General features: G+C 58.6%; 1 protein-coding gene and 1 long non-coding RNA gene across 3 annotated transcripts; one reads left to right on the top strand and one right to left on the bottom strand.

The window, feature by feature from the left end:
* Positions 1-2329: 2329 nt before the first annotated feature.
* LOC108176882 (uncharacterized) lies at positions 2330-11250 on the bottom strand. 2 transcript variants are annotated; one of them, XR_011378095.1, is made up of 4 exons: positions 11043-11250; positions 9830-9993; positions 3349-3423; positions 2330-3103 (listed from the first exon to the last, which is right to left on the bottom strand). It is a non-coding gene; the product is annotated as an uncharacterized lncRNA (long non-coding RNA). The 2 variants fall into 2 exon arrangements; XR_011378099.1 differs by lacking the exon at positions 9830-9993 and having other exon boundaries at positions 11043-11200.
* On the top strand, positions 10335-25661 carry OAF (out at first homolog). The gene is made up of 4 exons (XM_051848644.2): positions 10335-10963; positions 22445-22579; positions 23722-23902; positions 24722-25661. Exons 1-4 carry the CDS (start codon positions 10430-10432, stop codon positions 24985-24987), a joined length of 1116 nt encoding a protein of 371 aa, XP_051704604.2. The 5' UTR covers positions 10335-10429; the 3' UTR covers positions 24988-25661.
* The last annotated feature ends 542 nt before the right edge of the window (positions 25662-26203 follow it).

Genomic DNA, 26203 nt, shown 5'->3' on the forward strand with positions numbered 1-26203 from the left:
TCCAGCCTCTCTGCCCTCGGGGTTCCCAATCTGCCCAAGACCGCGCACCCGGGGCGGCTGCGATGGAGTGGACAGGCGGGCGGCTCCTCCCCTCCCGCACCTACCATGAGGCCCAGCATATGAGAAGGGCAAGGTGAGCCGAGGAGGGGGACTGTCTCCTACCAACGGCTCAGTACCACGGCACAGGCAGCTTGCTAACGCCTGCGCCAAGGTCTGTACCTGGCAGGAAGTGCTGGGCTCCAGCCACGGCTCTTTCCTAGCTCAGTGAACCCAGGGATGGTCGCGGGCAGTGCCCTCCGAGGCTGAGGTGCAGGAACCTGTGTGAGAGCGGGCTGCAGGACCACGCGTTACGGAACACTGGCCTGATGTGGGTGTGCCCAACATCCCCTGCGGCAAAGCCAGATCCAGAGTGAGTACTTGATGAACGCTGACTAAGAGAATGAAAGAGTGAGTCAGCAAAACAAGGAGAGACTATGCAAGGTTGTGCAGGATGTGAGCAGAAGCTTGGGAAGAGATGGGACCTTCCCTGGTTCATTCCCTCTGAGCTGGGGGCCTGGGCTTCCCCTGCAGAGGCTGCAAGTCCACGGGAATGTCTAGACCACACAGAAGCAGCCCCATGGAGTCCTCCCGATTGCAGCTGTTCAGAGGGTCACAGATCCTGGGGAATTATATTTCCAGAAACATGCAGATAGTACACACACGGGTTTGCCCATGGCTCCCAGGTCTGGCCCCCTGAAGCTCCCGCAGGTTAAGGAGCCCTGCTGGATGTCCTTCGCTCTGTGAGTCACTGTGCATAGCAGGCAGCTGGACAAAGGTGAGCACCAGGAAGAGGGCTGGGCTCCAAGGGAGGGGCTGCCAGGGCCCTGCCCTGGGGACAAGAGCCAGGGTTCATCCGTTGCTGGGCCTTGGGTGTGAGAGCGGCTGTGGTCTCCTTTGGCTTGTTCAGGGGTGACGGGGGCAATAGTAAGCTCTGAGAAGAACTTTAATGTCCCCACCTTCCAGGAGGAAGCGGACGCTCTAAAAAAGTGGAGAATTGGTCTCGGTGTAGATGAGATGGCTATAGGACAGCCTGAAGCCCAGCACCTTGCAGTGACATGGGTTCAGGAAGCCACCTACTTGAGCCATCGCCTGCTGCCTCCCAGGGTCTGCGTGAGCAGGAAGCTGGAGTCAGGAGCCAGAGCTGGGACCAAACCCAGGCGCTCCAGTGTGGCAACACAGGCACCCTAACCAGCGACTTAACCACTACGTCAAATGCCCACCCCAGCACTTTGAGGGAGCTAATTTGGAATTCCAGAGAGGAGATATATAACACGGTAAACAATCTGTCAAGGCTGGACGTTGATGGACTCACTGCCCATTCTCATCTGTAAAATGGGAATCATAACAGCACCTACTTCCAAATGTTGCAGGGGGATCCATGAGAGTTCACGCAAAGCCCACGCCATTCTCTGCAGAATCCCAGCACACCTGAAGTAGCCCTGTTAGGGTACACACTGCTGATCTGCACACACCACATGCAGGCAAGAGAAACCGAGGCAGAGGTGGACAGTGTACACCTAAATAGAGATTTGTGTTGTACCTGAGAGAATCTTCTAGTTGACAGCCAATACTCTATTTGCACAGCACAACCTCCTCTCCCTTCCCGGACCCTAAAAGAGACTTGGGACACTCAGTCTTAGGGCCTGCTTGGAGCTATGCGTGACAGCTTATGTCCAGAGGCTCCGGTTCCTGCAAAAAGCAGCAGAAACATGCTTCGTAGTATCATTTTAAGTATTTTCCACAAGACCACATAGGAGAAAAATAATAACACACTAATGATTAGAGTGAGCTGTCAACTGCTTCCAGCATGGTGTGCTCTACAACTATTAAGAACCATGTGTGGGGGCTGGCACTGTGGCTTTGCAGGTAGCATACGGGCGCTGGTTCGAGTCCCGGCTGCTCCTCTTCTGATCCAGCTCTCTGCTGTGGCCTGGGAAAGCAGTAGAAGATGGCCCAAGTCCTTGGGCCCCTGCACCTGTGTGGGAGACTTGGAAGAAGCTCCTGGCTCCTGGCTTCAGATCGGCCCAGCTCTGGCCATTGCAGCCATTTGGGGAGTGAACCAGCAGATGGAAGTCCTCTCTCTCCCTATCCTCTCTCTCTCCCTCTCTCTCTCTCTCCTTCAGCCTCTCTATAACTCTGCCTTTCGAATAAATAAATAAGTCTTTAAGAACCCTGTGCAGACTGTGTCAATACAGGGACACGTGTATGAACCGATATTGAGAAAAACAGGGCAGGAAATACTAGGCCATGCAAGAATAATTTCATAAAAGCCACAAAGCTCAGAGGATAATTTGAAATGCATATTCAGGCTTTACTGAGAGTGTGATATGCACTTTCCACAAGTGGAATAAACAGGAGGCTTTTCAAGACCACGACACCATCCTGCACCATGCCATGTGTCAACACTCAGGAGGTTCAGCACCAAGAGTGGAAACTTGGCATTGCTGGGTGTCCCTGGCTCTCCACAGGGCCAGTTCCCAGAGGTGGGGCCCCAGCTCTCAGAGGTGAGGAAGCAGGAGGCGGGCAGGAGGGAGAGAGTGTTTCATCCGCTTGTGCAGCGCTGCTCTGGCTTCTGAACCATGTGCTAACTTTCTTCTGCCACAAGAGCCAGGAACACGCCGAGGGGCAGCCAGGGGCCTGGCAAGACGACAGGAAAGCGACTTGTTCCTGGGGTGATTCCGCCTGCACTGACGAATTCGTGCACTCCAGCACCGATGTGACAGGCACTTGCGCCTCCGGGAGTTGGGCAGAGCGACCGCCATCATGGAAGGGGTTGGAACAGGTGAGGTGTTCGAAGCCATCAACGCGGTCACCACTGCTGGTAACTTCAGTGGCTCTGGACAGCCAGGGCAGGAAACCAGAGCGTTCATCGGTTTTGTCACCACTGGAAGTGAAGGTGTTGTCTACACACACAACACAACGATTCCACCTAGGCGCTCTTTCTGGAGGGCGGGTGCCCCAAGAGGGTGACTGGTTAGAAGCTGTGCATCCAGCCAGCCAGACTCCTTAGGCATCACAGCACGCTCGGGGAGCCAGGCTGCGTCATCAGCGTGCCTAGAAGAAGCTGGGAGACACAGTACCACCTTTTTCACCTTGGGTGCTCTGAAACTCCCTCATGGATGCACACGCCCGAGATACGATGTGGGCAAGGTGCGTGTAGTGGAGTGCCTTCTCTGGTGCTGTATTTGGAGAGCAGCTGCCACCACCCCAGTGCACAGGGTGGCATAGTAACGGCACCCTTTCTATTCCCCATTTGTCTTTTCTTCTAAGGGCAGGAAATGGGGTGGCCCAACTGAAAACTCAACTTACCGTTGGGAAGGGCATTAAGTCAACACGAAGCCAAAGCTGGCGAGCTTCGGTAGGTGCAGCGTTCTTGTGAGTCACCTGCAAGAGAATTCGAACTTGTTGTCTCCCGGGGCCAGGAGAGGGCTGGGTGATAGGAGAGGCCTGGTGTAGCCCCAGTGTGAGTTTCAGAGGCAAAGCGTTTACTCCACAAGGTAGCAGGGTGAGCATCCTCACGGCCAGGAGTGAGAGAGGGAGAGATAGAGATCTTCCATCTGCTGGTTCACTCCCTAAATGCTCACAACAGCCAGAGCAGGGCCAGGCCAAAACCATGAGCCTGCAGTTCCTTCCCATTTCCCATGTGGGTGGCAGGGGCCCAAGCACTTGGGCCATCTTCTTCAGCTCTCTCAGGCATTTTAGCAGGGAGCTGGATTGGAAGTAGAGTTGCTGGGACTCAAACCAGTATTCATCCATGATGCCGGCATTGTAAGCGGTAGCTTAACCTGCTGCACCCTGACGCTGGCCCTGGAATACATTTTTTGGCCAATTAAAAAAGTGGAGGGGCTGGCACTGTGGCACAGTGGGCTAAGCCTCCGCCTACAGCACCGGCCTCCCATATGGGTGTTGGCTCGAGTCCCGGCTTCTCCGCTTCCAATCCAGCTCTCTGCTGTGGCTTGAGAAAGCAGTAGGAGATGGCCCAAGTCCTTGGGCCCCTGCACCTGCATGGGAGACCTGGAGGAAGCTCCTGGTTCCTGGCTCCTGGCTTCGGATTGGCTTAGCTCCAGCCATTGCAGCCATTTGGGGAGTGAACCAGTGGATAGAAGACCTCTCTCTCTCTCTCTCTCTCTCTCTCTCTGACTCTGCCTCTCTGTAACTCTGCTTTTCAAATAAATAAATTTGAAAAAAAGAGTGGAAACCTTGCCTGAGTCAACTGCAGACCTGGGTGATGATGATGTATCGACACTGTCATGAATGAACCACCCTAGCAACGCTGTCATGAATGAACCAGCCTAGCGACACTGTCATGAATGAACCACCCTAGCGACGCTGTCATGAATGAACCACCCTAGCAGCGAGTCCACGCTCGTGGGGGCAGAGTATACAGAAACTCTGTACTTCCTGCTCCATTTTGCTGTGAACCTAAACCTCCTCTACAATGAAATAATAATAATAATAAAATAATAATAATAATAAAATAAAGTCTATGTAAAAAAATTATTTCAAGACCTATTAGGATGTTCATTGGAAATGCACTAAATCCATATATGCTTTTATCATCATGAGTTTCTATCAATCAATACAACATATCTCTTCCAGTTGTTCAGAAAAACAAACCTTTAAATGATATCCTGAGTGGTAATGGTGATGCTGAGACCCCCAGTTTGGGAGGGGGAGCCCCCTTTTCCATTAGATTGGGAACTGGGCCCCGGCTCCCCCCATCTGGGCAATGGGAGGCCCTTCCTCAACCCTCTGACCTAAGTCCTTGTAATATCATCAACCAGACAGGCTCCCGGGATCAGAGATGCTAAAGCAACTGTAACAGGAAAAGGGGGACAGGCTACAGCTGTGGCCACAAATGGGCCCCATCCAGGTGCAGCTGCTCCTCCCCAGCCCCCCGAGGAGAGGGCAGGGCATCACATCCCAAGCCATGACATGTGCATTCATTCATCTGCCAGAGAGGGCAACACTGGGCTAAAAGAGCCAACTGACTTCGCTCAGAGCTTTGCACCCAGGACAGAGTACTGACCCATTACAAATGTCATCTGCACAAGGCACCCAAGCCCTGCCGGAGCCACCCTCTGGCTACAGGCAGACTGTCGAAGGGCTCGGCGTGTATGCCCTGGGGATGGAACTGTTGGGACTTGAGGGATAGGTGCTCTCAGGGACCCACATCCATGTCTCCCAGGCTCCAGCTTCCCAGAGGCAGAGGCAACATCTCCTGAAAACAGCTGGAGGGCTCCCCTTGTGATGAGCCGGCCCCCCCTGCTCCGGGAAGGCCCCATGCTCTGTGGACCGCATGGCCAGCAAGGGTCTTGAGGGCAGGGGCCTGCCTGAGGCTCCCGCACCCATAGCAGAATACCAGGTACCCAGGGCTTCGGGTGACAGCATCACTGAGCACCTGCTGTATACAAGGCACTGTGCCAGGCATGAGGTGGCCATGAAGAACAGGCAGGGCCAGTACCCAGAGACTTTGAGGGGAGGCCAGGCAATGGAAACCCTGTGCATTGTAGAAGAAGGAGGCTAGGCCTGGCTGCAGCATGCTGGGTGTCTGATCTGAGCGGCACCACTAATAGCTGGCCTCTGTGCTTCCGTTCCCGCTGGTTTCACATATAAGTGCTGTGCAATCATTCTAACGGGAGTATCCAAGGAGCTACCAAAACAGTAATCTACAAGATTCTCCACCAGGTTTCCCATCCCACTGTCCAAGCCAGAACCAGATACTGCCCTCAACTCCCAACACAGTCGCCCCCAGTTCAAAGGACCATCAAACTACTTCCAAAATGCAGCAGAAGCCCAGCACCTCTCTGCACCCCACTGCCAGCACCAGGGTCGAGCCCACCACCATCACTTCTCATCTGGATGGCTTCAAGCCACTCCCAGAGTGATCTTTTTAATGCACACGTCTCGTCATGTCACCCTCTTGCATAACACTTTTCAATGATTGCCCACTGCTCCGAGGAAAACAAAGCCAAACCCAAATGCGAACATTACCTGCAAGGCCCTGCGTTTCTTGGCCCTGCCAAACTCCTCTCCCTTGTCACACTTCTGCCACCTGCTGAAGTTTCTGGGATGCCACCAGGCTCATGTCCTGTACACCACCTTGCTCCCTTTGCCTGGAACATCCTCTTTGTCCATCAATCTTGCATCATCTTTTAAGTCTAGGATGGACCCAGCAAAGCCTCCCAGTAAGTCCTCCTGGTCTGGGCTAGCATCTCCTCTAGTCCTCTGTGGAACCAACCACAACAGCTGTCATTCAGATTTGTGTGTGTGCCATGATTGTTGCAATGCCCTACTCCCCTGCAGCAGCAGGTGCCATCCCAGGGTAAGGAATGGCTGCATACACCCTGCAATCTGCTGTACCCACAGCCTCCCACACAGTGACTCACACTGTAGGGGTCTGTGTGTGTGCACAAGATGACCGAATGAATGAATGAATGAATGATGTCCAGGTGAGGGAGCAGGAAAGGCCTCGTGTTGAAACCAGCATGGATGCGGGAGATGTTTGCATTCAGGACCTTAGAGTCATGGGCTTGGAGTTAGTGACCTGAGATCTGCCTTCCCTTGCAGCTCTGATCACTCCTTTGTGCCTTGGGTTCTCTCCCTGAAAGTCAGTGATTCAGCCCCGCTTCATCAGAATGTCCCCTTGTGCCTGGGAAGAGTGACTGTCCCCTCCCTGAGCCGTCCAACCCTCTCTCCCGACCCCACTGTCTCTCCAATTCACTTTCCTACAGCACCCTTGATTGATGCAATTGCACAATCACGTGATGCCATAAACCTAACTTGCACTTCTCCAGCAGCGAAGAGTTTTGAGTTTGCAGTTGGCCTTGGGAGGCAAAGGAGAGCGCCCCCTGCCCACTGCCCATTGCCATGGTTTGCTTGGACACAAGGGTCCAAAAAGAGGGGAGGGGGGAAGAGGACCAAGAGGGAGAAGGAGGGGCCTGGAGCATGACTCAAACCAAACAGCCCTCTGCAGAAAGAAGTGGCAAGGAAAGTCTCCCTGCTGGGGCCCGGCATTGTGTCCCAGTAGGTAAAGCTGCCACCTGCGGCTAAGGAATCCCACAAAGGTGCCTGTTTGAGTCCCAGCTGCTCCACTTCTGATCCAGCTCCCTGCTAATCCTCTTAGGAAAGCAGTGGAAGATGGCCAAGTGCTTGGGCCCCTGCACCCATGTGGGAGACCCGGAAGAAGCTCCTGGCTGCTGGCTTTGGACTGGCCTAGCTCCAGCCTTTGAGGCCATATGGGGAGTGAACCAGTGGATGGAAGAACTCTCTCTCTCTCTCTCTCTCTCTCTCTCTCCCTGTGTGTGTGTGTGTGTGTGGCTCTGCTTTTCAAATAAATAAATTTTTTTTTTAAGTCTCCCTACTGTCACAAAGGCGAACTGCCTGCTGCACTCTCCCTGCATCCCCCCTGAGGACTGTAGTTCCAGTTCCCTTTCTGAGCCGCCGCAGGGCCCAGTCAGCACCTGTTGCCTTGGTCACAGACTGGGAAATGACGTGGCATTTCTCCTCCTACCAAATCACTGGGCAGGTGTCTCTGGGGGTTCTTGCTGACCACTTCCAGTTTCAGGGGTCCTAAAAAGGCCTACAGAGGGTAGAGACAAAAAATTGTTCCTGCACGTACATGTGTGTGTGTGAGGGGCCCAGATGTAGGCAGATACGGATTTAGTAGTTGACATATGGGAAAGGATAAACCATATTAAATAATGGTTACCATCTACTGAGCCAATCATGTTGCAAAGTGCTTTCTACACTATCTTTCATTTAATTGTCTAAACAACCCAGTGAGGGAAGCAGTGGTGCACCCACTTGACAGATGAAGATACAGGCTCCCCGAACCACACAGCTCGTGATTAGCCAGGGTCCAGCCCTGCAAGTCTGATACCCTTGCTCTGAACTACTAGTGACAACCGCCTTCCCAGGGCTAGCGATGAAAAAGGAAAGGAAATTGGTTTATGGTGTGGCACAGGGCTTGCGATTGGACATAAAGAAGTCCCTGACAATGAGGGCTGTTTGGTTGTAGTCAGGGTAATTAGGCTTGTTAGAGCCCTTTCTCTGACGGCCTTTACTCCGAAGATGAATGGGTGCTTCTGTACCGGCTGGTTGAACGGAGCTCTCTCTCTCTTCCCAGCACGGGGCCGCCCCACTCAGCTAACTGACAGCCTCACTGGGGACACCAGATCGCCACACATGGAACCGTTAGATAACAAGAAGAGATAGCAGGGTCGTGTGAGCGCACAGGGGGCCAGAGAAAGCAAGCGTGATAGACAGGCGGATGCCACTGTGGCTAAAGGCAGGGGTTTTGCGGTCAGGTGGACCTGTGTGGGAGTCCCCGCTGGCTCTGCTACCTGTGCGACCCTGGGTGTGGTACTTAACCTCTGTAAGCTCCAGGCCCCTACGCAGCAGTAAGAAGAGGCTAAGGACAGGACCTTCGGTGCAGGGTGGCCCTGAGAATGAACTGAGATGAGCCACGTAAAACGCCTGGCACGGAACCTAGACATAACTAGAACACACTGAATGGGAGATGCCGTCGTGGTGTTAGTGTCGAACCCAGGGCCAGGAGAGAGAAGTTCAGAACAGAGCTACAGGGTGATGGGATGCCGAGGAAGTCTTCCTGGGCAGCGGCGGTTTTGTGTCCGATCTGGGAGCCTCCAGTAGGTGAAATCCAAGGGAAAGAGCAGGGACGGAGGCAGGCGTGTCTCGGGAATGGCAGCAGACGTCAAACTGTTTTAAAAGAAAACCCTGACTTGATGAGTGAAGTAGGGAAGGAAACGGGGTCTGAAGAAGAGGGGGAGGACGGGAAAGAGATGAGGTCTTCCACCCTTGTTTCCAAGCCCAGGATTCTCACGGAGGCAGCCAGCCCGAAAAAGAAATCAGGCAACAAGGGCTCCTTTTCCTACCTCTTCTGGGTTCTTGTGGGGTGGGGGGAAGAGCTGGGGAAGGATTTGGGAACAGGGCTGAGGGCAGAGCTGGGGATGGATTGGACAGGGCCTGAAACCGGGAATTCAGGAAGGGGGCCCAGGCCCTGATACTGGCTGTGCCGGCTGGGGGGCTGCAGCCAGTGTGGAGGCCCTGTGCATCTTTCATCTGCAGTCCTGCCAGCTGAGGGTGGGAGCCCCTCAGGGAGCAATCCTGATGCTAATCCAATTATTGTGCACAGCCTGCCTTATCTCCCTAACATGCAGATAAAGCCCTTAGGGGACAGGTGGGTCCCCAGCTCCCAGCCCTGGGTTTATAGATCCTCCATACTTAACACCGTGTCAAGGGCCGTCTATCAGTCCTTTATGTCAAGCATGTGGACCCTTGTTAAAATGCCAAGTTTCTTTTCTTCTCCCCAGGGAGCCTAATTCCATAGATGTAAGGACCCCAGAGATCTATGTTTTTAAACATCTTGTTAAGTCAAATTTGGGAAACCTTGAGTTAGGTCATCTCTTGGATCCTATCTATGGAGATGCAAACAGAAGTGCAGACGGACACCAGGGAACACGCTTCTGGCCATGCTCCGGGGCTTTCTCTTGCTTGGAGCTGGCCAGACAGTATCTCCCCCACCACCCACACGTGGGCTCTTGAGCCCACAGCACTCTTCAGGTGTGCCCAAATGACCCGGCTGCTCAGAGGACGAAGGAATGCAGAAGGCCCAGTGTTGCCCCGGCTCCAGCTTGGGCTGAGTGGCAGGCCAGGTCCATCTCTTTGTCACTTGTGGGAGAGCCCCAAATGGTAGAGACCCAGTGCCCCAAATTTCCCCCAGTGGCCTGGAGTCTTAAGGTTTCCCTGGGTCTGCTCTCTGTGTTACCGCAAGAGGGACTGGAGCCTGCAGGAGGAAAGGCTGTGACTGGGGGAAGTGAGGAACACGCCAGCTGCCCAGGGCCTCAGCAAGGTGGGAGCTTGTGTGTCCTGCCCGGCCAGAGAGCTGACGCCTGTCAACAGTGGCGCCAACCCAGCTTCCAGTCTTCGGACCTAGGGCAGGAAAAAGGCGGAGCACGAGGTGAGGTCCGATTTTGCAGACACATTTTGGAAATCTGCTGTGTCAGAGAAACTAAAAGACCAAACAAAACCCCTGAAACCCCAAGCCCGATTATTTCATCCACGTGGCGCAAGAACCAGCCAAAAAAAAAAAAAAAAAAAAAAAAGAAAAAGAAAAAGAAAAAAGAAGGGGCAGGGCAAATCACCCGTCCCGCCCCGCGTAGAAGGAAGGGGTGTGCGGGGCGGAGGCGGCCTATCAGAAGGCCTTTCCCACCCGGCCGCCTAGCGGGCCCCTCCCGCGCCTCGCCGGGGCCGCTCCGCAGCGCGCGGAGCCGCCGCGGGCCCTTTAAGGCCGAGAGGTGCGCGGTCTCTTTAAGGCAGGTCCTGGTGGTTTCTGTTTTCTGAAGGAAGTGACGGGGGGTGGGATTGAATGAAAAGTGCAAAACAGAGTCCGCGAGCGCTGGAGTCGGGGGCGCCGGGCCGCGGCGCGGGGCAGGCGGGCGGGTTGGGCAGCGCGGTCTCCGCCGGGGGGCGCGCGGCGCGGCGCAGCGCAGCCCACGTGCGTCCGCGCCACGTCGCGAAAATCTGCGCCCGGGCACCGCGAACCGGCCCCCAACTTCGGGCGAAGTTTGCCAGCGCCTCTCCCCGCCCCCACGCGGCACGCCGGGGCCGCGGAGGCCCGCGGCGGCCCCCGGGGATGCGCGCCCCCGGCGATCGCGGGGTCCCCACGGCGCGCCCCGCGCTGCAGCCGCTGCTGCTGCTGCTGCCGCTACTCTTGCCGCTGCTGGGGGCGCCGCGGGGCGTGGGGGCGGGCGCGCCGGCCGAGCTGCGGGTCCGCGTGCGGCTGCCCGACGGCCAGGTGACCGAGGAGAGCCTGCAAGCGGACAGCGACGCGGACAGCATCAGCCTGGAGCTGCGCAAGCCGGACGGTACCCTCGTCTCCTTCACCGCCGACTTCAAGAAGGTGAGGCTCGCTCGCTCGCTCGCAGCGGTGGGACCCTGGAGGGGCGTCGCCCTCGGGCCAGCAGCCGGACGGAACTCACCCAGGGTCGCGCTAGCCTCTTCTCGCCACAGCTTTGCTCTGGCCCCTCCATCCGCCCCGGCGAACTCCACCCCTCCCCCGTGCGTCCAGGCTTGGCTGTGGGCGCTCCCGGACGAGACCCTCTTCCCACTTGCTCCTTGGTGCTCCCAGGGTCTCCAGGCGCCGCCGGCCTTCCCCCCACGAATGCGCGTTACTCGCGCCGCCGCGCCTCTTGGAGTCATTTCCCCGTACTCTAGTGGACAACGTCTTGGGCTAGGGGTGGGAGGTCTTGGGTTCTCGGGGATCCCGCTAAGAGTCTGGTTTGTCGCCTGTGGGCGGAGCCCTGAGGTACCTGGAGACCTCTCAGCGCTGACACCTTGGGAGCCCCTGAACCATGTCTCTGCTCTGTGGCACCTTCCCGGGCAGAGCCAACAGTCCGGAGAAAAAGAGACACTGTCCGCTTTGCTCCGGAAGGGGGGCACCCTTGGAGCAGGAGGATTCGGTTGGGGAGGGACCCCAGGGAGGCTGAGCAGCCTCCAGGCGTGGACCCAGAGTGGGGCTGTGGGGTTGCCAGGTGAGCCTCTGCCCGGTGTGTGTGTCTTGTGGAGGGGACAAGGAGGTGGACATTGGTCCCCAAGGAGGTGAGGGAGAGGGGAGGTGCTGAGCTTTATAAAGTGCCTGAAGGTGTGAGTGACCCAGCCTGGTGGGAAACACTTGAGTTTTAGGTATTCAAAGGGGATTCTCCTGCTCTCCTTCCCCCATACCCACCTGGGTACAAAGAGGCCAGGTGGGTGAGGGCCTGCAGAGGTGAGACCACTAGGGAAGCCACCACCACTTTCTCTTCCCCACATAGATAGTGGGAGCTGGCGGAAAGAGGGGTCAGAGTCTGGACCCAGGCAGATTGCCATAGCCAGGGGTGGGGGTGGGGTGGGGCGTGCTGCGGATCTCTCCCAGGGCCATGGAGGAGTAGCCAGAGGAGTAGGTGGACCTGTGGTGGCCGGGGGCCGTCACCGATGGAAGACGTGGTGCTCCTCCTTACCCAGCAGGCCCCAGCCAGGTCTGCAGTTGCAGGCGGGGGCAGAGCCGTGTGTGGTGGAGAGAGGGATGCTGAGAGGACAGCACCAGTTGTGACCTGAGTTGCAGGGGAATTTTGATGAGTGTGTTCGGTTCCTGGAAAATCCAAAACAAGGTGGCCGATCAGGGGGCAGGGGTCCCGCCTCTCTGGAAGCCCTTTGTCCTGGAAAATGAGCCTCAGGCCAAGCTGTGACTCCCCCAGTCTCCTGCCCGCTGGCTGGCATCTTGTGTCCATGCTGGGGGACCCTGGAGAGGGGCGTCCCCATCCCCACGCCCTCCCCAGCCGCCGGGGCTGAGGCTCTGGCCTGGGCAGTGAAAGGTATTGGGTAGGGCTCAGCTTTTATAGCCTCCAGCTACAGCTGGAAGATTTTTTTATTGCTCTGCCTTGGAGGGGGAGAAGAGGGAGAGCCCAGGTGGCTGTGGCTGGCACAGTTCAGGTGATGTGGTGGCCGGCAATGGCGGCGGGGGCCTGGGGCTGAGGGTATGGTGGGCCTCCAACCGCTCCGTTAGAGAGCACACTCAATGCTGGCTGCAGGCCCCTCAGTTTAATCCCCCGCAGTGGCTCAGCCCCCCGCCCAGGTCTCCAAGTCTGCCTTTCAGGTTAGCCTCTGACCCAGAAGCTGGGGTTTCACACACACCCCTGCCCCTGGCATCTCCAGTTTCATCAGCAAGAGACAGAGTGGGGAGCAGAAGGAACAGGAGAGGAATCAGCCCTCCAGGGTCCCCTCCAACACCAGTTTTCCCGCTGGCCTGGGCAGGAGCACAGGGAACCATCACCTCTCCCCTTCCCCCAGCCGAGTCTGCTGCCCCGTTGGCCAAAGCCACTGCTGTGTGCTCCCTCCCCCCGCATGGGGCACCTCCCGGTTCTCAAGGCCTCGCGCCTCACAGTCCTGGGCTGATTTCCACCAGAAAGTCCTGTTTAGAAGCAGTGCTTTTTCCTGTTTTTTTTTTTTTTTTTTTTTTGTCTTGTTTTTCTTAAGCCTGCAAACTGTTTCTGGACCAAGCTCATTTGGGAGTAGTCGGGGAACAGCCCCTGCTCTGCTTGGGAAGAGGGAATTGGGTCACCTTTGGGAGAGAGACAGCCTGGGCTGAATGAGACACACCTGGTCTACCCCTCTTCAGCTGGCCAACCTCAGGCAAGCTGCTGGGTCTCGCCAAGCCTTCATTTTTTCATCTGTAGAATGGGGGCGATAGTACCTATGCCCTGGTTGTTGGGAGAACTGGACGAGGTCGTGCAGATCAGATACTGTGCTAACTGCTCAAGAAGTAGCAGCCACGAGGGGCCGTAGCTGTGGCTCACGGGGCATCCCAGCACGTTTCTCCCTGCCGAGGTTCAGCAGTGGGCTGCAGGTCACCCAGAAAAGGCGGCCCTGAGCCCCCAGCCTGGAGTCCGTCATCATCCCCTTCTCCTGGAAGCTCCAGGATCTCCGGCCCACGCAGGAGCAGTGTGCTGATGGGCTGTCCAGGGCCACGGTGCTGAGAGGAACACAGCCCCCTGTCTAGCTCATCCCCGCCAGCCTCCCTCTGTCTGGCACCTTCCACCCGCCCTGTCTGCCTCTGCCCCAGGCAGGGTTCCAGCTCCATCTGAATCTCCCCCCACACCCCCACGTCCAGCCCTCAAAGCTGTCACAGCCACCGGCCACAGAGGGCACAGCCTGCAGCCCAGGTGAGGCGTGAGGGGCCTGGTGCTATCCAGCGGTCATGAGGCATCACGACAGGCCCTGTCCACGGGTGGTTGTCTACCAGGTGACCGAGCTGCAGCTCGAAAAGCATGACGGTGGCATCATCTGGGAGCCTTGACAAGTCCCCGCCCCTGGTTCCACTCCCTTCCCCGCGAGTGGTGAGAGCCAGGCAGCAGGAGCCGCTAAAGAATGTCAGGTGATTCCATGTGCAGCAAAGGTTGGGGCCGCGGGCACAGCTGCTCCAGGAGGGGCAGTGCACCTGGTGCAGGACCCAGGTTAACCTGTTAAACAGAGGTAGGGCCCAGACCCACTCATATATTTGCCACCTGTCACTCCATCCACAATCACCCTAATGGGTTTATAGCAGTGTGTATATACTTTAGGGTGACTGCTACCTGGCCTCAGTGTAGGAACTTTAATTCGTAATATACAATCAATAGGTGATGCTCTTCTTTATAAGCCCAATCCCATGTAGATAATTAGCTCTTCATGTCCATAATCCCCGGGCATGTGTAATCACAGGCCTGACCCCGCCCCCCATCTCTCACCCAGCTGTTTGTCTGACAGCTCTCTTGGTTCCCCTCAGGCTGGTGTGTGTGCCCCGCCACCCCCAGTGTCCAAAAGCTGGGGAAGGGATGAGTCAGCTTCCAGGCAGTTTCGTGCTGGCCGGATGGAGGTGTGGGGGGAGAGATCTGCAGAGTCCTGTGTGGCTGCGTGGGGGCCGGGGGTGCACGGGAAGCGGAGGGGACAGACTCCAGGAGGGTGGGAGGAGGGAGCCACGAGGGCCCCGGGGCTGCAGCCTTGGAGGGAAGAAGCAAGATAAGGAGAGCCTCATGGCGGGGTGGCCAGCTCGGGCCACTCAGAGGGCCCAGGGGCTGGAAGCTTGGGCCCGGCCCTAGGTGCTGAGGGGGAGGCAGAGGACCTGAGGCCCAGCCCTGGGGGTGGAGGTGACAAGGATGCCTGGGAGATGTGGGGTGCGCGTGGCTGCATTCCCCAAGGGGAGGTCCTGTCACACAGGTGAGCTCTGAGGACCCAGCCCACCCGTGACAGACCCCTCCCAGTCTGGTGTGGGGCATGGCGTGGACAGGAAGTCGTCTTGGGGAGGAGAGGGCAGAGTGGGTCCCGGGGAGACCCAGAGCCTTCCTTGGAAGTGTTTACGAGAAGTCACCGGGCCGAGTGACCGGCTCCTGCACGTGGGTCAGGGCAGAGCAGCCTTGGCTGGAGGGTCCCGACGCGGACCTTCTCACGACTGACTGCCATGTCCAGAGAGAGAGTTCTAGAAGAAGATCCAGGCAGGCCAGGGAGACCGCCCAGCGTGGCCTGCGGGGAGGACAGTGGGGAGGGTGGGGGTGTGGTGCTTCCCTCCCAGGCAGCCCCAGGTCCGGAAAGGTGGTGGTAGTGGTCATTAAACTCGGGACAGACTCCTATCCCCCAGACAGGCTGAGGGGGACCCAGCTTTCAGGTGAGGATCGCATGGTGGGTATCCATGCTGAGTGGTCACTCAGACCACACACATGGCCCCCTCCTCCCTAAGCCCTGAGGCAGAGAGCGCCGGCATCTTTCAGATGTGCACACAGAAAGCCAGAGATCCCGTGCGGTCCTGTGCGGCTTTGCCAACACTGAGCAGCTGAGGATCCGGGATGAGGCCCCCAGGCATCCTTGCCTGTGAGCTGGCTGTCTGCACACGTCATGACCTCAGGGCGTGGAACCCATCCCCAGCAAGCCCCTCCTCTGGCTCCCAACTCCCTGGGGACAGACTTGGCCCTGCCTGAGACTCCCACCCCTGAGTGACCTGTGGCGGGTGTGGCGGAGGGGGAATGGTTGTGAAGACACAGACACTGCCAAGCACTCCCTGTGTGCATTCCCCGTGGGTGACTTCACCTCTCTGAGCCCCAGGCTCCTTGCCTGGACGGCAGGGACTGTGATGTGATGCTCGGGGCTTGCTGTGAGCCGTCACCAAGAGGGCCAGCGCAGCAGAGGCTGTGGCCACTTACGAGAGGCGAAACTCCAGTGCGGGGGATGCCCAAGTGGCCCCTGCTGAGCAGATTCAGGGCGGCTGCTTGTTTTCTGCTCCGGGAATGAAAGCATCATTGGGAGCGTGCTTCCTTTCAGTTAGTTGGCTGCCACTGGCGATGCAATCGGGGCAGGGGCTGGGGCTGGGGGTGAGAGGGAGGCATGCAGCCCCTTCTTCAGAGCCCTGAGTCAGCGAGACCGTGGGGCGCAACTGATCCGCATAAAGCCTCACATTGTTCCCGGGGCAGTCGGGACAGTGGTGACCTTTGGGATTGGCTGACGGGGCACGGGGGGATTGGCGGTAGGGGGCACTGCTCCTGTCTAGCAGTTGCACCACTGCCTCAGAACAAGAAGCCTCTGTGCGGGGCCTGGCCCCGAAGGTATCCGGGCATCTCATGACGGGGGCGGCCCAAGTGGCCCGGCCGCAGCCTGGGGGTGTGCTTGCCTGGCGCTGGGCTGAATCTATCCACCCCTTCTCCTGCACAGGAAGTCTGGGCGCAGCAGCCACGGGGCCGTGAGGATGAGGTTGGGACGGTGCCGACTCCTGGCCGGCTCTCCCCTTCCCCAGCCCACCGAAGTTGGACCCTTCTCTAGCCGTAAAGCAGCCCCAGGCAGGAGCAGAGGGATAAATATTTAGATTGGCTCAGCCTGGGCCCCAGCATCACGAGCTCTGGTGGTGGAAAGAAGAACAGGAAGGCGGAGGACGCTCCCAGGGGAGAGCGAGCGCCAGCTGTCCAGGAGCAGGATGAGGCAGGGGGGAGGGAGAGAGCACAATCAGTGCCTGCGGGTCCCGGGGTGCTGGCAAGGCCTAGGGTGGGGGGAACCTCACCATGTGTGCCCCAGAAGGCTTCCTGGAGGAGGCACCACTGGGGAGAGTGCACCCCGAGAGAGAGGAGCAGCCCCACGTAGGGGGCAGGAAGGGCTAGAGAGGGCGAGAGGAGGCTGGGCCACCTGCAGCTGGGTGCCTGTGAGCAGGGGGAGCTGGGAACGAGACTGCGGAGCGTCAGAGAGGGAGAGGGGGTAGGGGAAGCAATGGGACCATGGAATGGGAGGCCCGTGTGAGACTTAGGGGGATGAGACACAGCAGTTGGAGAACAAATAGCGAGGCTATGTGGACGCAGGGCCTGTGAATTCAGACGGCAGGTGTCCGTCTGTGTGTATCAGTCCAGATTAGACATGGCTGCGAGTAACACAAAACCCCAAGGACTGCCGCTGAAGCAAAACAGTGTGCACACCGCCCCCTACCCCGCCCCGCCGCTGGTCCTGGAAGCCGGCGTGGACGGCTGCTGTGACAGCTCCCCGCTCCCGGGGTCCCAGGGGCTGTTCCACTCCCCACCCGCTCCCAACACCAAGCTTCCGCAAGCCTCTCTTCCCAGACAGGAGCGTCGGGGGCCTGGCACAGGCCACCTGTGCAGCCCTCTGCCCTCTCAGCACGCCCACTGGAGCCCCAGCACTGCTGAGCCAACGCAGCCTTCCCTCGGGGACCGACAGTGCGGCAGGGAGTGGGCACAGAGGCGCCGGATCTGTGGTGGGGCTGAGCATGGTGCTGGGGGAGAGCTTGGGGATCACCAGACTGGAAGTTAAGAGGTCAGGGCTTCGGGTGCTGGCTCAGCCGCTGTGTGGCTGATGAAGGTCATGTCCCCTGCGGGAGCCTCACTGTGCCAAGGACTCCTGAACCTTCTAGAAGCCAAGATAGCAGTTGTAGGGGTACCAGCCTGCAGGAGCCCAGTTACAGGCTAGGCCTGGAAGAGAAAGCCTGGGGCTTGAGGAAGCATCCGCTCATTAACCCAGCTACCAAGTGCTAAGCCTCTGTGCTGTGCCAGATCCTGGGGCTATGGCAAAAATAACCTGGAATCAGTGTCCCGGAGCCTGGGCCAGGTCACTGAGGGCCTGGATGCCCAGTGAGGACAGGAGCCCTCCGGCCAGGCTTTTAGGCCCAGTGCTTGCCAGTCTCGGGCTGAGTCTGGTTGAACTCTCCACCACAGACCCACCCATGCCACCCTGCGGCTCAGAACCCACCAGCGATTTGCTGTGATCTCTAAGGTGAAGAGCTGAGGCCTCAGCCTGGGCCCCCAGACCCGTGTCCTGCCCCGGGGGCCGGCAGCAGCCTCCGCATCCATTGCCCTCCCACGCTCTTGTTTGGTCCCTGTTTATTTGTTCCCAGGCACTTGGTGAGTGCCTGCTGTGTTCCGGGGCAGGGATGCACTGCAAATGAGACCCTGTTCCAGCCCCAAGAGGTTGAGTGTGGAAGAGGGGACAGCAGTGGGATTGGCACTGCCGGGCTGCTGAGGGCAGCCTGGTACCCTGGGAGGGGGTACACTCGCGCTGAGTCCTGGAGCGTGGGCTGCAGGCATTCCAGCGGAACGGTCAGTTTGTGGGAAGGCACAAGGGGTGACATGGCGCTGCTCATTCTGGGAACTGCACGCCTTCCGGTTTAGTGCAAAGGGCGTGCAAACATTGCACTGGCTGCCAGCCTCGGGAGGTGTGCCCTGTGGGGAGGACAGAGGGAGCCTTTGGTGGGCATCAGGCAGCTCAGGTGACAGCAGCATGGAGGAGGGACTTGGGTGGGGGCTTTGGGAGCCCGCCACGCCCCCTGTCTTCTCTCCCCTGGGAAGCCCTCCATGCTTGCACTGCCAGGGAGCTCTTCCTTCCCTCACTGCACCCCTGGCCCCTTCCTTAAAGGAACCTCGAGTGCCCCAGCATCCACCCTCTGGCTCCATAGCACTCAGCATAAACTTCAACCTTAGGCCTCACCGTGGGGCCCTGGCTTGGGTTACCGGAGGTCAGCCTCATTTCTGAGCCCTGGAAAAGAAGGGCCTAGGTCTTGGCCCTACCTCCACCCGGCCTGGCCCAGGCAGTGCTCAGCATCACTGGCCCACTGATTTGCTGATTCCCTGCAGGCCCCAGAGGAGTGACCTGACCCGTCTAGACCACAGGTGCATCTCAGGAGAAAAATCTTTACTCCTTCCCGCTGGAGTGGATTCTGGTTGGAGTGAGGTGGACACAGGGCCAGGGATTGCAGCCATAAGAGGGAACTGGAAGGGTTCAGCCCGCTGCGTTCGAGACCTTTCACGCATTCATTCCTTGTAACAACCATCCCCAGAGGTTGGTCCTGTCGTGTCCGTCACTTTGCAGGTGCAGAGAGCTGCAGTCACTTCCCCGTGGCCCTGTGGCTCGTAGCACTAAGGCCAGGGCCTGAACACAGGTGGTGCTGGCTCCGGAGCTTTGTTCTCAACTCCTGTGTTGTCCCAGAATTGCTCGCTCCTCACTTACAAGTGCAGAGCGGACTGTAGCCAGCACTGTCTCTGTGGCGTTCCTGCCGCGCCCACTGCATGGCCCGCATCCTGGGCCTGTCTGCAATGGGCTCCACTTCTTCCTGGTTCCTGCTGCTCCTGGTGGGCTGGAGGGTCCTGGGTGCTCACGGCGGGGGTGGGGTGGGGGGAGCCTTCCGGAAGCATCTTGGGAGTCCAGATTCCAAGGAGTCTGCCTCCTGCCCCTGCCACAGGCTCTTGCCCTTGTTATGCCATCAGCCTTGGGCTGTGGGCCACATCCGGGTGAATCATTGCAGGGGACTCCCGGGGGTGGAGGAAGGTCGGAAGCCAGGCGTCCGTCTGGCCAGATGGTCCCTGAAGCTGGGGGCTTCTTTACGTTGCCTTTCCATCTGTGTGCAGGAAAAGGGGGGCCCTGGATCCAGTGACCAGGGCTCGCTCTGCTCCCCGGGGCCAGCACGGGGAGTGTGGTTTTCTGGAGAAAGAGGACTGAGAAAATTGGGGAACTGAGGGTGTGGAAAGGCCTGGGCAGGGTGGGCAGGCCGGGCAGCAGGGGGTTCCTGCCTCCTTGTCTTCTCTGTGCATGGTGCTGTCAGTCCTTCAGCTGCCATGGTCCCCAAGCAGGGTGTGGAGGATTCCCATGCTGCCGCCAGACGGGCATGATGGGAAGAGTGACCTGGGTTCTAATCCTGCCCCCGCCACTCACTGTTTGTACAGCTAGGACAGGCCACACTAGCCCTAGGACTGAAGCTTCAGTCTCTTTAGTTGGACACCAGAGACGCTGGGCTTGTGGATCCCCTAGGCAGTGTGCATTCTGGGTACAAGCACTCGGGCTTTGGAGTGCGTCTGCCTGGGTTAAAATTCCAGTTATGTTTCCTCTCAGTCCCATGACCTTGAGCAAAGCTTCCCGGTCCAAACTCGGGAATGCTCATAGTCCCCACCTCCTGTTGTTGTGGGGACTTTAAATAGCATGGTGCATCCTTTTTGACCCATGGTGACAATGATTTGTCCCTTCCAGTTATAAATGCTACCAGCACTGAGTCCTACAGCAGTAGGAGATGCACAAGAACTCCTCTGTCGCAATGAGAGGGTCTCACTCCCTCTCTGCACCCCGGGCCTGGCTCCCATTTGGGAGGTGGCATTTGGTTGTTGTCAATGAAATTGTTATTTAATAGGCAGGTAATGCAAGCAGATTTCTCCTGCTCTGTGGTCCGGTCTACAATTCAGATGCCTTCTCCTGGTAAGACGGGCAGGAGGGGTCGTGGTGCATCAGGGTTCAGACCACAGCAGGGTGGGGTGAGGGGCTCACTGCATGTGATGGAGGTAGCAGAGAAGACGTTGTGAATGTCACTGTCATCCAGAGCTTTGTTGCAGGGAGGTGCATTTTGGATCCTGCCTGGGGCCTGACTCAAGCCCTGGGAGGGGAAGTGTGGTGTCGGGTCTCGCCCAGCAGGAACTGAGCCCGGAGTGGAATGTGCCCCCAGTGGACCAGCCCCCTCCCCCCGCAGCAGACTGGAGTGAAGGGAAGATCAGGTGGCCCAGGCTGGCAGACAAGGGGATTCCAGCATCATGACCCAAGGAGGAAGCTCCTCTCAAGAGGAAGTGGGCGTAACCCAAGCTCCGATTCGCCTTCCTCACGGGTCTCTGGGGTCAGAGGAACCTAACGGACCTTTCTCACCAGCTGGGTGAGGGCTCAGCTTCCCTCTTGGGGAACTCTCTCCCTGTACTTGTCCCGCACTGTCACAGGAGGAGGAGGTTGGAGCAGCTCCGACAGAGAGATGGAGCTGTGCAGGGATTCGTGGGGATCTGGGAGGCGCCAGGCACTGGGGGGTTCGGTCATCTGCGGAGTCAGCTGATCTTAGAGATGACAGCAAGCCCAGCGTGCACTTGGAGCACCTTCCAGATAACTCACGCAGTCCTCACCACCACCCACCCTGTTGACAGACAAGGCTTAGAGAAGTTGGAGGAAAGCCTGCGGCACTAGCGAACGCGTGGCAGCTTTGGGGTGAAACACGGTCCCCTCACTGCCTGCACCTGGAATCCGAGGGACGCTTACACTCTAGGAGCTGCAGAGTCAGCACGCAGTCCGTGGGGGTCTCAGCTGTGGAGTGGGGGAGGCTGGGGCATGGCTACCCCCAGCTGTGCATGCCCAGTGCCGTGGGGGTGGAGGATGGGGATCCTGACAAATTGAGACCAGTTCTCACTCAGACCTGCCAACTTCTCGTGGGAGCAGTTAGCCAAGGCACAGAGCCGGTGGGAACTGGGTTCTGGCAGCCAGGGTGGGAAGGAGGTCCCGTCCCATGCTGTGGCCCTCTCCCTCTACCCACCGCGACTGCCCTGCTCACGCAGTGAGTCAGTAACAGGAAGGAGCCCATGGCGGGGAATGCCGTGAGTAACCCCACAGAGGAAGGGGAACTAGGGAGAGGTGAGCTGTCCCTGCCCCTGAGGCCGGAAGGCGGGACAGCTGCAGCCAGCCTGTGCTCCTGCCCAGAGCTACCCAGACCCAAGCCAGCGGCAGGGAGCCAGGCTGAGCAGAAGTACTGAGACCCCGCCCCAGACCCGAACCATAAGGTCAAACTGGAAGATGGCAGCCCCTTCCCCATGATGCCCTGGTCAGGTGGCTGGGGGGGCCCTGACCCACCCGGATCAGGGTGACCTTGGGGAAGCACCAGCTGTGAGTAATCCGGGTGCCAGAAGGAGTACCTGGGTTTGATTCCTGCCCCCAGCTGCTGCCAGTGCAGACCCTGGGGGGAGATCTGGGATGAGTTCCCAGTTCCCAGCTTCTGCTCACCCAGCCCCAGCCACCGTGGGCTTTGGCCATGAACCAGCGGAGGTGAGCTCTCTTGTAGGTATCTGTCCCTCTACCTGTGTCTCTGATTCTCAATTTTTAAAAATTTATTTTTAAAATCACTAGGTTGGGGGTGCCAGCGCTGTGGCATAGCCAGTAAAGCCTCTGCCTGCAACATGGTGCCCCATATGGCTGCTGGTTCAAGTCCCAGCTCCTCCACTTCCGATCCAGCTCCCTGCTGATGCGCCTGGGAAGGCAGTAGGAGATGGCCCAAGTCCTTGGGCTCCTGCACCCATGTGGGAGACCCAGAAGAAGCTCTTGGCTCCTGGCATTAGACCAGCCCAGGTCCAGCCATTGTGACCATTTGGGGAGTGAACTAGCAGATGGAAGACCTCTTTCTCTTTCTGTCTCTCCCTCTCTCTGTAGTTCTGCCTTTCGAAAAAATAAATCTTTAAAAAATTGCTCGGCCAGTAGGAGGGAGAGGTCTGTTGTGGGGTAGGGTACAGGTGTGTCCTCTCCGGGCCTGAGCTGAGCACCAGGGCGGGCCTGCAGGGAGACCCGCTCTCTTAAGCTGTTCTCCCATCCTCCTGCCCTCCAGGACGTGAAGATCTTCCGGGCCCTGATCCTGGGGGAGCTGGAGAAGGGGCAGAGTCAGTTCCAGGCGCTCTGCTTTGTCACCCGGCTGCAGCACAATGAGATCATCCCCAGTGAGGCCATGGCCAAGCTCCGGCAGGTGAGTGCCCACCCCAGGTCTGCCCTGCCCAGCACCTCACCCGGTACCCCCAACCCCAGCTCGGCCTCCCGCCCAGGTCTCTCCCTCTGCATCTCATTCACGATAGAGCCCAGAAGCCCTGATTTTGTCCCTGGCCTCCTGAGTCCATATCCCTAATCGCGCCACACTGAACCACCAACTCCCAGATTACTCCAGCGCCTGCCCAGATCTCCCCATTTGTCACAGAGGTTGGGGCTCAGGATGCAGTGTCGCACCGTGCATCACACCTCCTGCATTCTCATTAGCAGGTGGCACTGCACAAGTGACTCACCCTCAAAACCCCCATGTATGTTCTTTTTTTGCTTTTTTTTTTTAAATCAACTGACTTATTTGAAAGGCAGATGACAGAGAGACAGGTCTTCCATTTGCTGATTCATTACTCAAATGGCTACACCAGCCATGGCTGGACCAGGCTGCAGCCAGGAGCCAGGAACTGCAACTGGGTCTCCTCACATGGGCGGTGGGAACTCAAGCACTTGAGCCATCATTGGCTGCTTCCTAGGCATGTTAGCAGGAAGCTGGATGGGAAGTGGAGCAGCCCAGACTTGAACCTGCAGTCCGATATGGGATGCAGGTGCCCCAAGTGGCGAGTTAACTAGCTGCACCACAATGCCTGCCCCAGCCCATTTTCCACTGCAGAAATGGGTTACAGAGAGAAGTCCTGGAGCTAATAACGATGTGAAGTGTTCAAAACCCTTCAGCCTGCTGCCCTGCTCGCGTGCCTTCCCAGGCCCTGGGCCTCTCCCTGCCTCATGCCCTCTCCCCGGCCTCTCCAGCAAGGCCCTCCCCACTGAGTGCCCTCCCCAGAGAGACTCTGTTCCCTGAATGTGGAGAAGCGCATGGCCCTGGAGGTCACGTGTCCTGGGACAGCTCACTGGCCTGCCCGCCTCCCTGTCCCAGTAACACCTGTGAATTCTCCATCACGCCCAGAGATCAGTCCCAGGGCCCCTGCACAGATAGCCGGAGAGCAGCCCCTCCCGGAGATAGAAACCAGAAGGCTAGGCTGCACCCTGGGCCTCAGTTTCCCCGCCATCGGGAGGGGCTCCCGGGGATGAGGGGAGCATCCTGAGGCCATGTGGGAGTGGCTCCTCCTGTACACACAGAAAAACCCGCGGGCCGTGCGGCAGGCAGAGGAGGTGCGGGGCCTGGAGCAGCTGCACATGGACGTCGCCGTCAACTTCAGCCAGGGGGGCCTGCTGAGCCCCCACCTCCACAACGTGTGCGCCGAGGCTGCGGACGCCATCTACACCCGCCAGGAGGACGTGCGGTTCTGGCTGGAGCAAGGTCGGTCGGGGGAGGGCCCCAGGGCTGACCGGCTCTTTGACGTGCACCTTCAGAGAAGCGTCTGACACAGGACACAGGCACCCAGCTCCTGTCTTCCCGGAACCTCCTCGGGAGGAGACCCAGAAAGGGTTCCATGAGACAGAGGCCAGCGATGAGCCTGAGGCTCAGTGGGTTGTCAGGGGAGGAACCTCTAAACCAGGCTGGGATTGGTCAGGGAAGGCTTCCTGGAGGAAGTGGTGCCTGTGTAGCTGTTGAGTGAGAAGCACCAGGCAGATTGGAAGGGACCTGTTCCAGGCAGGGACACACAGACTGTGCTAGGCCTGGGGAGGGATCCCCACTCAGTCCTCCTTGTCCCTGCCCTTATCAAGACACAGAAGTGTCCTTCTATCATGGGAGGGAGACACTGGCACCCTCACCCCATGCTCTGCTGTGGCTGCAGCACAGAGCGATCACAGAGCATCAGGTGACGACGTGGCCAAGTGCAGGGCCCCTGTCCTGCCTCCGCTCTTACTGTGTGGCCTTGGCCAGGTGGCTAAACCTCTCTGGGCTGATTTTCTCATCTATACAATAGCAGCGATGAAAGCCCAGCTCGTGGGGACCCACAATGGGGGCACCGTCATTGCTGCTCAGCGTGTCTCCCCCAAGCCCCATGGGGAACCCGGTGCCCAGGGCTTACAGCCCCGCAGCCGCCTTGGGCAGGCGGTGTCTGCAGATGGCAGCTGGATGTCAGGAGACCGAGTGGGCAGGGCCATGGCCCCCGGCCGGGGGTGTTGTGCCCTGGTGCCTCCCTGACCCCTGCCTCTCGCCTCTCTCCTCCAGGTGTGGACAGCTCCGTGTTCGAGCCTCTGCCCAAGCCCTCAGCGCAGGCGCAGCTGCCTCGCTGCGGGCAGCAGGGCGACCGGGGGAAGGCCTGCGTGTGCCGCTACGGCCTGAGCCTGGCCTGGTACCCCTGCATGCTCAAGTACTGCCACGGCCGCGACCGGCCCGCGCCCTACAAGTGTGGCATCCGCAGCTGCCGCAAGAGCTACAGCTTCGACTTCTACGTGGCCCAGAGGCAGCTGTGCCTCTGGGATGAGGACCCCTAGCCGGGCTGGCGGGAGGGGTGGGCCCCGGCCGGGACGCTGGGCTGCCCTCCCCTCCCCTGCTGGCCTGGCCCCTGGCACCCCCAGCCCCATCTCCCGCCACTGTGAAGGGCAGGGGGGTGGCGTCACGGGGCCACTTAGGAAGGCAGCCCCCCTGCTCCCAGCCTGTGCCTTGTTGGAGACAGAGCGGGGCCCGGGGGGGGGGGGGGTGTCGCCAAGCCTGCGCCCTTCCCTTCCTCTGTGTCCCCTGAAGTGCTCACCAAAATGTGACAGCCAAGGAATCTTCTATGGAACTCTTCAAGGTTCACATTCTAAGGGGCGTGTCTTCCTGTTACGCCCCACCCTGCGCACTGCTGGGAAGGGTTGGCTGCCCCGCCTTCTCATTGCTGGCCCCGGGCTGCCTGGGTGAGGTGGCAGGCAGAGACCACCCCCAACCCCACACCACCACCACCACCACCACCGACAGACCACGTGCCTTTCCCGGCCCCAGCCCAGCCCCAGCCCCGGACTTGGCCCCTAGAGCCGGCACCAGCTCTGTCCCCTCTACTCAGAGATGTTTTTGTCAGGCTCTGGGGCGGGGAGGGAGTGTGAAGTATGCAGAAAACTTGAATTCCAGATTTTTAATGCAAAGTATTTATCATTTGTACCAGAAATAAAAGTTTTAAGTTTTTACTTGACTCAGCTGCAGACCCAGCGCTGAAAACTTTTGGCCAATGCTGCCCCCTGGTGTCAGCAGTGTCCCCCTGGGCGCCCCATCTTGGGACAGCAGCTTCGAAAGCACCTCAGTCATTTAGGGGTAGGTGTGGGGGCGGGGGTTCCTGGGGAAGAATCCGACCGGCCTCGCGCACGCCAACAGACGACACCCCAAAAACCAGTCAACAATCGTCAGAAATAAGCCCGAGGCTGCACCCAGACTTCCCTTGGGAAAACACAGGCCCTGCTACTTGCCTGCTTGCAGACATGGCCCGGGTTCCCAGAGACCCCTCCGTGCCCAGGCTTCCCTGGCTGCCCAGGGAGCGGAAGAGTGAGAATTGTGTGTGTGTCCAGCGCCCAGCGCACTGGTACTATTACAGCGCTGTTAGTGACAAGGGCAGGTGTCCCTTAGGGATAAAGCTGAGACAAGCAAGCTGGCCACTGCAAGGCTCCTCATGTCCAGTGTATGCAGGCTGCAGCTACAAGTGGTACGCAGGGTGCCGGAAGCTTCCAGAAGCAAGATGTG

This window comes from Oryctolagus cuniculus, chromosome 1, assembly GCF_964237555.1.
Source record: "Oryctolagus cuniculus chromosome 1, mOryCun1.1, whole genome shotgun sequence".
NCBI classification, from domain to species: domain Eukaryota; kingdom Metazoa; phylum Chordata; class Mammalia; order Lagomorpha; family Leporidae; genus Oryctolagus; species Oryctolagus cuniculus.

What these genes read in the sequence shown, in the direction of transcription:
- OAF (XM_051848644.2), top strand. Translation starts at nt 10,430, where the DNA reads ATGAAAAGTGCAAAACAGAGTCCGCGAGCGCTGGAGTCGGGGGCGCCG. An exon ending in TCACCGCCGACTTCAAGAAG is followed by an intron (nt 10,964 to 22,444) that starts GTGAGGCTCGCT and finishes CCTGCCCTCCAG; the next exon opens with GACGTGAAGATCTTCCGGGC. An exon ending in CCATGGCCAAGCTCCGGCAG is followed by an intron (nt 22,580 to 23,721) that starts GTGAGTGCCCAC and finishes CTGTACACACAG; the next exon opens with AAAAACCCGCGGGCCGTGCG.